This window comes from Danio aesculapii, chromosome 3 (assembly GCF_903798145.1).
Source record: "Danio aesculapii chromosome 3, fDanAes4.1, whole genome shotgun sequence".
NCBI lineage: Eukaryota > Metazoa > Chordata > Actinopteri > Cypriniformes > Danionidae > Danio > Danio aesculapii.
This window is the reverse complement of record NC_079437.1, coordinates 557,397-570,358: the sequence shown is the minus strand read 5'-3', so window position 1 is coordinate 570,358 and position 12,962 is coordinate 557,397. Positions and strand designations below refer to the sequence as shown.

The following is a 12,962-nucleotide window of genomic DNA, read 5'->3' as shown; positions in this document are numbered from 1 at the left end:
ATTTGCATGAACCGCGGGGCTTTGGGGCGCAGTCGAATAAGCAAAAAATACTTAAGCAACTTATTAAAGTCTTTCACCTTGAGGAAGCGCAGCGCGTGGGGCTTAAACTTCATCCTCTTTCACAGGCACATCTGAATCACACGCTGACAATCAGTTCAGTACACTGATGATTCAACACACTGACATTCACAGGAAATCGACGGGCTCATTGTGTGTTAGAATAAAGATGCCAATCATTCCATGAATGATGTCACAGACGGAAGCGGTGATGTCATGAAGATTCCTCAGATAGTCATTAATGGACCCTTTTCACAAGACTGTTATGATGCGTTTAACAGTCATGAGCATCTTAAATCCTTGAAAGTTTTAATATTTAGTTTTTTTTATATGTATGAACATTTATTTGTATTTATGTATGTATTATATCATCTTTACATCAAATTACAAAAAATTAATTACTGCCTGTGCAAGGCATTTCTAATGCAGTGTCTATGGGGGTAGGACAGCAAATTTAGCATTATTCTCTTTTCTGGCTGCACTGCGCTCTAAGTTTACCAAACTATGATGACTTCCGCTGCTGAAAACCCCAGAAAAGTGAATAGGGTCCATTGGATTTTTAATAATAAATTAAACTTTTACATTATGTACAACCACATTAAGGCCAACATGTGTTTGTAATTCATTATATTCTCTAAAATAAAAGCTGGGTTGTCATAAACCAAAATTGAAGTGGCTAGTGGGGAGGAGCTAAAAAAAACAACGAGGGGGAGATTGAGCGACTACTTTTGTAGACTAGACAACTACAATTTAAGTTTTGTTTATATTTTGGTTTTCTTAGTCTTTTTTTTTTGTTGACTTACATTTGTTAATTTGCTGTGTTTGGTGAACGAGTTTTTTAATGTCCTTATGTATTGAATCGATTTGTAATTTTATAACATTTGCTCCTCTTTTACTCTCTTTTTTCACTAGCATTTGTAACACAAAGTGGGGGCTCATCCGGGAAATGGACAAACCCAATGTTGGGTTACGTTATTTTGAGACAGGTGATGCATACAGATGTTGGTAATTAGCACTCACGCACCCGCCTCATATGCCCTCATTGCTCTCGGGCCCACCTCACTTGCTAGAATCTTGCAATTACAAAAAATATAGGTTACTTTAATGAAAAAACATCTCGTTACGAAAAATATGTAGTTTTAAATATCTTGGTATTGCAAAAATTATTTTGTTTTAATGAAATACCTCATTATTACATTATTATTACAAATAATATCTCATTATTACGAGAAAATGAGTAGTTTTATTGAAATGTCTTTTGTAACAAAGTGGGGGCTCGTCCGGGAAATGAACAAACCTAATGTTGGGTTACATTTTTCTCAATGGGTTTGTCCCTGTTTGACCCAACACTGGGTTATGACAACAGCATTTTTAGGGCTCATTCACAGCGAAAGCCTTATAAAAATGTGAAACACACAAAGTTTTAATAGAAGCGCAGCCTAAAGCTTGTCCCACATCCGAGCTCTTCTAATTGGTCTTTGCTCTGGAACTAACAGTGATGAGCAATCACAAGAAATATCTAGTTATTACGACGAAAGATGTTGTTTAATGGATTAGTTTCTCAATATTACGAGAAAAGCTGAAATATCTTTGCAACAAAGTTGATAGTCACCTGGCCATCGGGAAGAAGAAGGCAGAGAACAGACAAACTTTTAAATAATTTTAATAACGACATCAGCTTCTCACGGAGACTGCCGCCAAACTGAAACCAAAAGCAAAAAACACTGCTGTCTCTCTTCCCTTTTAACTTCCAAGAGCTCCTCCATGAGACTCAAGACAGGAGATGCTTACAGGTGTTGGTAATTAGAACTCATGCCACCCACCTCATATGCCCTCATGGCTCTCGGCCCCGCCTTACTTGTTACAATCTTGTTATTACAAGAAAATACGTTGTTTTAATCAATTAACATCTCGTTACAAAAAATATGTAGTTTTATATATCTTGTTATTACAAAAACATTGTTGTTTAATGAAATAATATCACAGTATTATGAGACAATTATCAGTTTTAACAAAATATCTTTTGCAACAAGTGTAGGCTCGTCCGGGAAATAGACAAACCCAATGTTGGGTTACATTTTTTTAATAGGTTTTCCCTATTAGACCCGATGCTGGGTTATGACAACCCAGCATTTTTAGAGCTTATTCACATCGAATGCACTTTTGCTTCTAAAAGCGTGAAATGCAACGCTTCGAAATGGTTTGAACAGAAGTGCAGCATAAAGCTTGTCCCACATCTGAGCTCTTCTGATTGGTCTACTGCTGTGGAACTAACAGTGATGAGCAATAACAAGAAATATCTAGTTATTACCAGAAAAGATGTTGTTTAATTTGATTAATATCTCAATATTACGAGAAACGATGAAATATCTTTGTTGCTCCTCACGGAGACTGCCGCCAAACTGAAACCAAAAGCAAAAAGCCACTGCGGTCTCTCCTCCCTTTTAATCTCCAGAGCTCCTCCGTGAGACTCGAGACAGGTGATGCGTACAGGTGTTGGTAATTAGCACTCATCCCACCTGCCTCACCAACACAATCTCACGGCAATTCATAACTTTTTGATTTAGTGGCTAATTCGTACAAATTCGTACGATCTAATTCGTACAATTTAGTACGATTTGCTCATCCGCCAATGACGGTTGGGTTTAGGGGTGGGGTTAGGTGCCACGCCTCCTTTTTAAAATCGTACAACTTCGTACGACTGAACTCGTACGAATTCGTCCGAATTAGCCACTAAACTGACAAAACGTAAAATACTTACGTTTTCTCATGAGATCAGGCTGGCCTCACATGCTATAATCTTGTTTTTACAAGAATATAGGTTGTGTGAAATAACATCTCATTACAAAAAATATGTAGTTTTAAATATCTTGTTATTACGAGAAAGGATGTTGCTTTAATGAAATATCCCATTATTATAAAAAAAAAGTTGTTTTATTGACATATCTTTTGTATCAAATTGGGGGCTCATCCAGGAAGTGGATAATCCAATGTTGGGGTCCGTTTTTTGTCAATGGGTTTGTTCCTATTTTACCCAATGCTAGGTTATGACAACAAGAAAAGTTGTTTAGTAAAACAATATCTCATTATTATGAGAAAATACATAGTTTTATTGAAATATCTTGTTATTTACAATAAAATATGTTGTTTTAATGACATAACCTCATTATTTTGAGAAAAGATTTCTAAATAAAACAACATATTCGTTATTATGCTAAAAATATATTTAAATGAAATATTATCTTGTTATTAAAAGAAATTATGGCATATTAACAAAAACATCTCATTTATTATGAGAAAATATGTTGTTTTATTGAGAAAAGCTCCCAAATAGAGTGGAAAAAGATAATATGTGTGTGGCAGCAATGCATCATCATTCACCATTAAAGCAAAAAATAACAAAGCCGAAAGAATTTTGCATGAGGATTTTGCATGAATCTGAAGCAGGTCAATTGTCATTTTTGTATGTTTGTTTGCTTTTCTTCTTATGTTTTCACAATTTGTTCCTTTGGGGTTGTTATGAACGTAATTGATATTAGCTAAAAATGCTGTGATCCTCCATAAATGCATGTTATGTTACCGTTATTGCTATGCATGGATAAAATGAGAGCTGGATTTTCAGCTGGTCAGTGCCGTCGCTGTAGTTTTAACAAAGGCCTGCTGGTGTGCTGATTGTTCTGCATTGTTTGATTGACTCAGGAGAGACTGTGAGCAGCAGAGACGCTCGGCAGCTGTTTTCTTTCTGACAAGCGTCTTCGCTCTGTTAATTAGCTTTAGGAAACGTCATTATTGCACTGTCAACAGCTCAATCTCCCCCACAGGACACTCACTCCACAAATGAACAACGGCTAAAACGCGTTTGGGGGCATTTCCTCTGTGTACTTTTATTGAGCTGAGCGATTGAAAAGGAAAAGGGTTGTTAATATTATATATTACAACTTGCATAACGCATAAATAAATAAAAAATGTGCTTAAAATGTGATCAGCCAGGAGTGTTTGTTAGTGCTATCACTAAAAGAACAATTAAGGCATTAAATAGGCTTTAAAATTGACTTTTATTACTTAATAATAATATACTAAATTTAAAACAATATATAAAGGCTTCTTTAAAAATATAAAACTAACCATAATACCCTAAACCTCCATTATGTTGTGATCGCCAGCAGTGTTTCCTCCGCTGGAGACCAACTACAACTCCCAGGACTCTTTGCGCCCATCATTTCCTGCAGCAGCTGACAATGATCCCCACATTCACACACAGACACAGATGTAGCTCATGATGCACTGATTAGTAGGACTATACATATACCTCACATTCACGTTCTCTTTGCTGAGTCTTGTTTCTTTCATGAACATTACAAAGTGTTTTGAATTTTTGCTGCCTAGTCTGAACTCTCACCTGTATTTTGACCACGTTTATTGGTATTCCCTTGGTTTTACTCCTATTTTTGACCCTTACCTGTACGACCTTGCCTTAAATAAGCTGCATTGGGATCTGCTCGCATGTTGTCAGCATCTGCTTCGTAACACATTACTTTAATTAAATATTAGCTAAATATTAATTAAAAAAATAATGATCTAATCCTGAATTTTATGTACAATTGGAAATGTACACTAGCAACCAACTCAAAAAAAGCTGAAATACTACATTTATTAAATAGTGATTGGTATTGTTATAACTACATTGTAAAAAAATCTGGGTTCAACACAATTCCTTCATGTTGTCCCAACACAAATCGATTAAGTTAACCTTAATCATTTTACAAATTTTAGTGGATTGAACAGAAAACAATTGTCCCCCAAAAAGCCTAAAAATTTTGTTATTTCAACTCATTTTAAATAAGTAGTTTAAACAAGCATTCATTACTTGTAATATAGTTGAAATGATATTCTAAGGGTGTAATCACACTAGGCTATCTAAACCATGCTCAGGCACATTTGACCCCCATTTTCCAATTCATTTGACAAGTGTGAGTGCTCCGAATCATGGTTCAGTTGGCCGGCCCTGGCCCGGTTGGAAGAGGTGTGCCAGAGCGCGGTTCAGTTGGGCTTCGGTGCGGTATGTTTGTAGTGTGAGTGCAAAGCGTGCCTGAGCGCAAAATTAAAGAAGCGACATCACCTTTAAGTGACTGTTTCATATGGATTTACTAATCATTCTTACTTATCAATGCACACAAACTGTCAAACCTCTCGCTGCACATCAGCTGCACTTTCAGCAAAATACCTCCTAATACCTGCAACTTTTCATAAACATTTTTGAGCATCAGAAGTGGTGGATCTGTTCAGCAAAAGATTTGACTGTGAGCCATCGCATCCCCAATGACTAAAAATAATACAAAACAAAATAACTAAGCAATCTCCACTGTACTGAGCGAGAACACTACTCTTCTGTTAAACTAAATCACATCATCAATTATGTAATATATATATTTATATTTTTTTTCATTAACAATACTGATCGATGACAAGTAATAAGTAATAATAACACTATTTTGAACACAATTTTTTAAAATCAATTTTATTAATTTAGCCTAAGCTTATTTCTTTTTTATTTATAACAAAAGTTAATTGTTGAGTTCGTATGTAAAAATTATATTACTTAGGTTAATAATTCTATATTATTTCAGTGATATTTTAAGTATGGAAAATGATTGTTGTAAAGTAACAGTTCATAATAACAACACTGATTAATGAAATGTTGATGATTTTTTATTATTATGTAATAATTGTACTACTTCAGCTTTTTTGGAGATGGTTGCCATGCATAATGCTAAATTTAGTTCAGGATTTAAGAATCATTTAAAAAACTAACTAATATTTAGACCATTTTATTTCAGCTTCAATTCAAGTACTGAATTTTTATGATATTATGATTTTTATTATTATTATTATTTGTATTATTATTATTATTATTAGTAGTAGTAGTAGTAGTAGTAAAACATTTACTATTTTTAAATTTAGGGTGTAATTTTAAAAATATATTTTACTTTTTATTATTAAATATATACTGAGACATTAAAATGTATCTAAATACAAAATCAAACAAACAGTGCTCAGGGGCAGCTTAAATAATGTGTCGGTGCTCTTTGGGTGAGGGATTCATCAAACCCTGAATGTATTTGGAAAGAGCAAAAATCCGTCCAAGGCACCCGAAAAATGTGGAAAAAATATTAAAAAGCCTTTATTCACGTTTAATCCTTAAAAAACCTACACGTTTCGCGTAGAGCTGCCTTTCGCAAAGAGCAGCCTTCTTTAGGGTAACCAGTTTCTTTTTAAGGGTTATCCATGTGAAGAAAGGCTTTTTATTATTTTTTCCATATTTTCTTTGAGTGCCTTGGAGGACTGATTTTTGCTGTATCCAATTACATTCATGTTCACTGCATGAATGAATGTTCCTTATATACCTTTCAGATGTCCTCTGCCGAGTGTCACGAAGCCTGAAGAGATGAAGTTGTGCATGTCTTGACCACTGCGGAAATTTTCTTTCCCATAATGCCCTGCAAAGACAAGACAAATCCACTTAAAAAATCAAAAAACTAAGTAAAGTCATTTTAACTCCATCATTTAGACTGACAGGACAAACACTATAGATGAAGAGAAAAAAACCTTGATTGATCTTGACATAGAAAAAAATCATTCAAATAAATAAAAATAGCAAATAATTATATAAAAATTAAATAAATATAAATTCTCTTTAAATACATGAATTCAGCACAGGTTCTTATGGAAATACATGCTGACATTTTTGGGAAACGTAAATCACATTGCTCCGTGTGTGTTGCACATTTCAGATGACAAATCCACTAGAGGGCGATGTCTACATTTTTGTGAATCTGAAATACATTAGTGTATGTTTTGATACACATTTCAGATATATGTGCTTCTTCTACACATCCAGGAGGTCCACTGACTTAAATCCTTCCCTAAATCCAACCAAAAGCGCACTGAACCACATAGTTTTACCTTGACTTTACATTACTTTTATCTGTTTTGTGGAAGCATGATTCACCGCACTCAAACCCGAGCGCTCTGCAGCAAAAGCACAGCCATACAAGGTAAGCTACTGAGTAAACTGACCATGCCAGAAAAGTTAACCATATGGAGATATATGTGACACAGAAGTATTCAATTAATAATCACAGACATCATTAAGTTGTTTTGATGTGTTTTTTTGCTGTTGTGCATAATCCTTCATTTTTAATAATCCTTCATTTGTCGATAATATTTTTTATAATAATAGTTTCTATAAGTATCATTACTGTGAAAGGGAAAAAATGTTGCTGTCGCCATGCTGCCCCTAGTGTTTATTTAACAAAGAAACTGTAGTCAAACATATGTTGAAGTATGTTTATATATCCTGAAGCATTCCGAAGTACATTCGATTTTGAAATCAAATTAAACTCTATTAACCTAGTCTATTGTCCATTGACTACTCTAGGTTTTGCCACACTGTTACTTTTTTTTTTTTTGTAAATTGCAGAGTGACGCAAAGATTTTAGTTTACAAATCATACCCACTTTTAAGTAGTTTGGAGGTGTTTGTTTGGTGTTGTGCAAAGAACTGCATGAAAATAATCCTTTATTTGTTGATAATATACCCCTGTAAATATCAGTAGTGTGTAAAGGAACAAAATTTGCTATCGTCATACTGCCCCCTATTGTTCATTTAACCTGAAATTGAAGTCAAACGTATGGTCAAGTACATTTTTTGCGGTTTCACAAAAATGTAGGCCGAAGCATGTATTTCTAATGTATTTGTTGTGTTGTATTAATTACAATAAATATAGATGATTGTCTTGTTTTACAGTTTTGTACATGTCTTGTTAAACTTTGTAAACAAGGCAATGTACAATAAAATGTGGTGCACTAATATGCCTTCAGCTGCAGAACAGAATCTGAAAAACTAAAGACAGGTTTAAATATCTCATCTCAATTTATTGATATGTTTTGAGTTTTTATTTTTTACAGAAGGTATTTCGGATTTAGCCTCATAAATAAGTAAACACTGATTGCAAGAAAAAGAATCACCATGTGAATACAGAGTTGCTTAAAAAAATACTGCAGAAATTAAATGATCTCCAATGGCATTCAAAGATATGTACAGTCAGTTGAGGTCAAAATTATTAATTATAATAATTATTTTTAAGTGCTGTTTAACGAAAAGACATATTTAAAACATAATAGTTTTAATGACAAAAATCTAATAACTAATTTCTTTCTGCCATGATGACAGAAAAAAATATTGTTAAGAACATGGTAGTAACAATAATAACATAATACAAAATATAATATAGTATATCCTGTAGTGTGATACTTGTATTCGACTTAAAGAGCAATGTAAAGTCTTAACTATGTTTATTAGGTTAACTGTATTATAAATTAAATATGCATATGGACAGAGTGTAATGATATAAACAGTTTATGTGCTCATTTTGCACGTTTTTTATCCACGAGTCCGAGTTACGAAAACCAATAAGCCCAATATTTCAACACTGGCCACTGTATGAAAACCTGATTATGTGCGGTATGTCTCTAAAGATCACATTCATCACACACCGGCCTTGATTTCAGCCGGTTAGTGAAGTCATTTCAGCCAGTGAGCAGTAAAATGTGCTCTGAGACTGAGGTCAAGGCAAGGTGCTGCATTAAGTATTAATAGGGTGTGTGTGTGTGTGTGTGTGTGTGTGAAGGAAGAGGTTTTGCTCATGGCTCGAGAGGTTTTAGAGGTCATTACAACTCTCTTTCTCCACAAAAACACACTTCCCCAGTATTCTTGGATAGTGGATAACTTCAGTAGTTTCCTCTGGCAGGAGATTCTCGGGCCATTTAATTGTGCAATAAAGTATCAGTGACCTCGCGGTCATTAAGATACGAGCGTTGAGAGGTTTATCTGTGTCATTGGTCAACCGTACAGAGCCTGAGGCAATAAAAGTCATCTTATTTAGACAATTTTTCAATCTTCTCTACAGACGCAGGCTCAGTAGAAATATGTGCTTCAGCCTACATTCTTGTGAAACCACATTCCATTTTTTACTTTAAAAGGACGTTTATATGCAGTTTCAGGTGTAATGAACACTTGGGGGCAGTATGGCACCAACAAATTTAGTTTCTTTTTACACTAATGAGATGTACCGGGACATAATATCGAACTTCTCATGGGTGTGTACAAAAAGGATGTGTATCTGAAAGATACAAAAAATATACTCTAAGTAACGTATCTCAGAGTTTCCAAAATGTAGACAGCACCCTCTAGTGTTTTTGGATTTGTTTAAACTCATTTGAAACATGCAACGAAATGTACCCAAAACCACGCATTTTACTTTTCACAAAAATGTAGATTGAGGCACATTTCCAATGAGCCTGGGTTGTTCTCTACAGCTAAAGCGTTTTTTTTTTTTTTTTGTAATACCACTAAATGATCAAGATGATCACAAAAACTTACACACTCTACATGCCTCTCTTTGCCTGACTGCCTTTTTATTTTAGCAAGTGAAAGGCTTTTCAATGAAACTGCAGCACTGTTAAACATTGACTTGATTTTTAAATATTAAATTTAAGAACAATGCAATATTTTTGGATGAACACTTACCAAAAATCTAAATTCTGACTTTTTGAGGAACATTGATTCCAGGACCCTTAACTTTCACTATTCCTCAGAAGTAGAATGATCTTCCTAAACCTCTAAAACAACTGAATTTTTATTTTTTTTTTTTTTGTGGAACATTTATTTCCATAACATTTACTGTCACTGTTCCTCAGAGGTGGAACATTTTTCTCAAAACTCTAAAATAACTGAAATCTCATTTTTAGAAACATTTTTGCAGAACCTTTACTTTCACTGTTCCTCAGAGGCGAAACGATCTTCCCACACCTCTAAAACAACTAAAATCTCACTTTTAGAAAATTTTTTCCAGAACCTTAACTTTCACTGTTCCTCAGAGGTGAATGATCTTCCTAAACCTCTAATACAACTCAAATCTATTTTTTTTAGAGACAATTATTTCCAGAACCTGAAATTTCACTGTTCCTCAAAGATGGAATTATCTTCCCAAACCTCTACAACAGCTGAAATCTTCTTTTTTGAGAAACGTTTATTTCTAAATTCTTAACTTTCACTGTTCCTTAGAAGTGGAACAATCTTTCCAAAGCAACAAACATGTAAACCAAAACACAACATTCAAATAAATGAATGCGTGTATAACAGTCCGTTTTTTTATTTAAATAATTACATGAACTGAAACTCTAAAACTACAAACTAATTAAAGCTATAAAGAAACCTGAAATCAGATGTCATACTCATTCATGTTAATACACACGGTGTTACCTTTTGTTAATAAAAAAGCAATGGTAATTGTTTGAAATTAAGATGCTATTTAATTATTTTTCAATTTAAATTCATTTTAACAAATGTTACCAAATGAAACCTTATTCTAAAGTTTTACTGAATTCTGAAATCTGACTTTTTAAGAACATTTATTTCCAACTTCACTGTTCCTTAGAAGTGGAACAATCTTCACAAAGCCCTAAAACAAACAAAGTCTCAGTTTAGAAACATTTTCCAGAACCTGTTCTTTCACTGTTCCTCAGAGTGGAATGATCTTCCTAAACCTCTAATAGAACTCAAATCTAATTTTTAAGAGACAATTTTTCCAGAAACTTAACTTTCACTGTTCCTCAAAGGTGGAATGATCTTCCCAAACCTCTAAAACAGCCAGAATCTCTTTTTTTAGAGAAACATTTATTTCCACATTTTTTACTTTCACTGTTCCTTAGAAGTGGAACAATCTTCCAAAAACAATACAGAAAATTAAATCTCATTTTTAGAAACATTTTTTCCAGAACCTTTACTTTCACTGTTTCTTACAGGTGGAATGATCTTCCCAAACTTATAAAACGACTGAAAGCTCATGTTTTGAGAACGTTTCCATATTTTCAGAACCTTTACTTTTGCTATATCAAATATACCCTGACAAAAGCATATATGCAAACTTAGTTATTTGTCTAATGGTTCAATAAACTGTTCCATTATTCATTAATGATTTTTTCTGACTTCACATGTCTTACGGTGTTAAAATTAGATTAATAAATTAGAATAGATTAAAAACTAATTTAAATAAACTATCTGAATGAAATGACTGACTAAACTGGATCAGATTCTCAGTGAAATTAAACGTATTTTTCATAACTCTTAAGTGACTCTTCATGCATTTTATTCTCAAATCAAAAGCACATATTAAGAGAGATCCACACACATTATCGCGTCATAAATCAATTGTATGCTGTGTAATTGTGTTGAGATATTTCTTGATGAAGTTTACAGAGCTAAAAAGTTCAGCTTTTTGAGATGGAACAGAGATTATGGTCAATACTAACAGCAAACGAGAGAGAAAAATACACAGAAAGAGAGAGATTTGGTCTCAAGAGGAGTCAAAAATGCCCTAATTTCAGCCGGTCTCTCATTTTGAGCCCTATATTTCCATTTTGTGTTATTTCTGGCACATAACAAACAGGCAGAGCTTTTATGCTAGCCTCCATATACAAAACATCAGCAAATGTGTTTTAAAATTGTTATAAGGGCCATCTTTTGATCTCCATGAAAAAAGCAGAACTAATGTATGCAAACTATAAATGTACTGTATATAATTATCTAAAAAATGTACACAAATACAGTATATGAACATTCATTGATAGATTACATTGAAATTGAATAGAATGAAACAAACATAACATTTACTATTTGGTTTGCATAATTTAAAGCGTTAAATATTTATAATTGCTTTTAATAAACTTTGTTAATGTCAATAAAAATATACATGACGGGGTAACTTCAGTTAATTAAAAGCATACCACAAAAAAACTTGTGTTAAATGAAATAAATATTGTGGCATTTGAAATATGTCCGTGGTAACCTCCAAAAAATGATCATGTTATATTGCTATGCATACCAAGAAAATATTTAAAAAAATGTAAGCAATAAACATATAAACCAAAACACAACATTCGAATAAAATAATAACATGAAATCAAACTCTAAAAATACAAAATAATTAAAGCTATAAAAAACCCTGAAATTAAATGTCAGACTCGTTCATGTTAATACATATGGTGTTACCTTTTAGTTAATAAAAAAGCAATGGTTTATGTTTTGAATTACGGTGCTATAGAATTATTTTTCAATTATTTTTTTGTTACTGAATCCTGAAATCTGACTTTTTTTAGAAACACTTATTTCTTATGTTACTTATGTAAAAACAACTGAAATCTCATTTTTTGAGGAACATTTACAACCAGAACTTTACCTTTCACTGTTGTTTAGAGGTGGAACGATCTTCCCAAACCTCTAAAACAACTGAAATGTCATTTTTTGATGAACATTTATTTCCAGAACCTTTACTTTCACTGCTCTTCAGAGTTAGGACGACCTTCCCAAACCTCTAAACCAACTGAAATCTCATTTTTTGATGAACATTTATTTCCAGAACCTTTACTTTCACTGCTCTTCAGAGTTAGGACGACCTTCCCAAACCTCTAAAACAACTGAAATCTCATTTTTTGATGAACATTTTATTTCCAGAACCTTTACTTTCACTGCTCTTCAGAGTTAGGACGACCTTCCCAAACCTCTAAAACAACTGAAATCTCATTTTTTGATGAACATTTATTTCCAGAACCTTTACTTTCACTGCTCTTCAGAGTTAGGACGACCTTCCCAAACCTCTAAAACAACTGAAATCTCATTTTTTGATGAACATTATTTCCAGAACCTTTACTTTCACTGCTCTTCAGAGTTAGGACGACCTTCCCAAACCTCTAAAACAACTGAAATCTCATTTTTTGATGAACATTTATTTCCAGAACCTTTACTTTCACTGCTCTTCAGAGTTAGGACGACCTTCCCAAACCTCT

The 12,962-nt window shown here is 33.4% G+C and overlaps 1 protein-coding gene across 1 annotated transcript in view; it reads right to left on the bottom strand.

Moving 5' to 3' along the window:
• LOC130220629 (protein shisa-6) overlaps positions 1-12,962 on the bottom strand; it is a 444,723-nt gene that overhangs the window by 143,692 nt on the left and 288,069 nt on the right. The window contains exon 4 of the mRNA XM_056452846.1: positions 6,462-6,554. Coding sequence (XP_056308821.1) covers positions 6,462-6,554 — 93 coding nt within the window. The remainder of the gene's footprint in view (positions 1-6,461; positions 6,555-12,962) is intronic.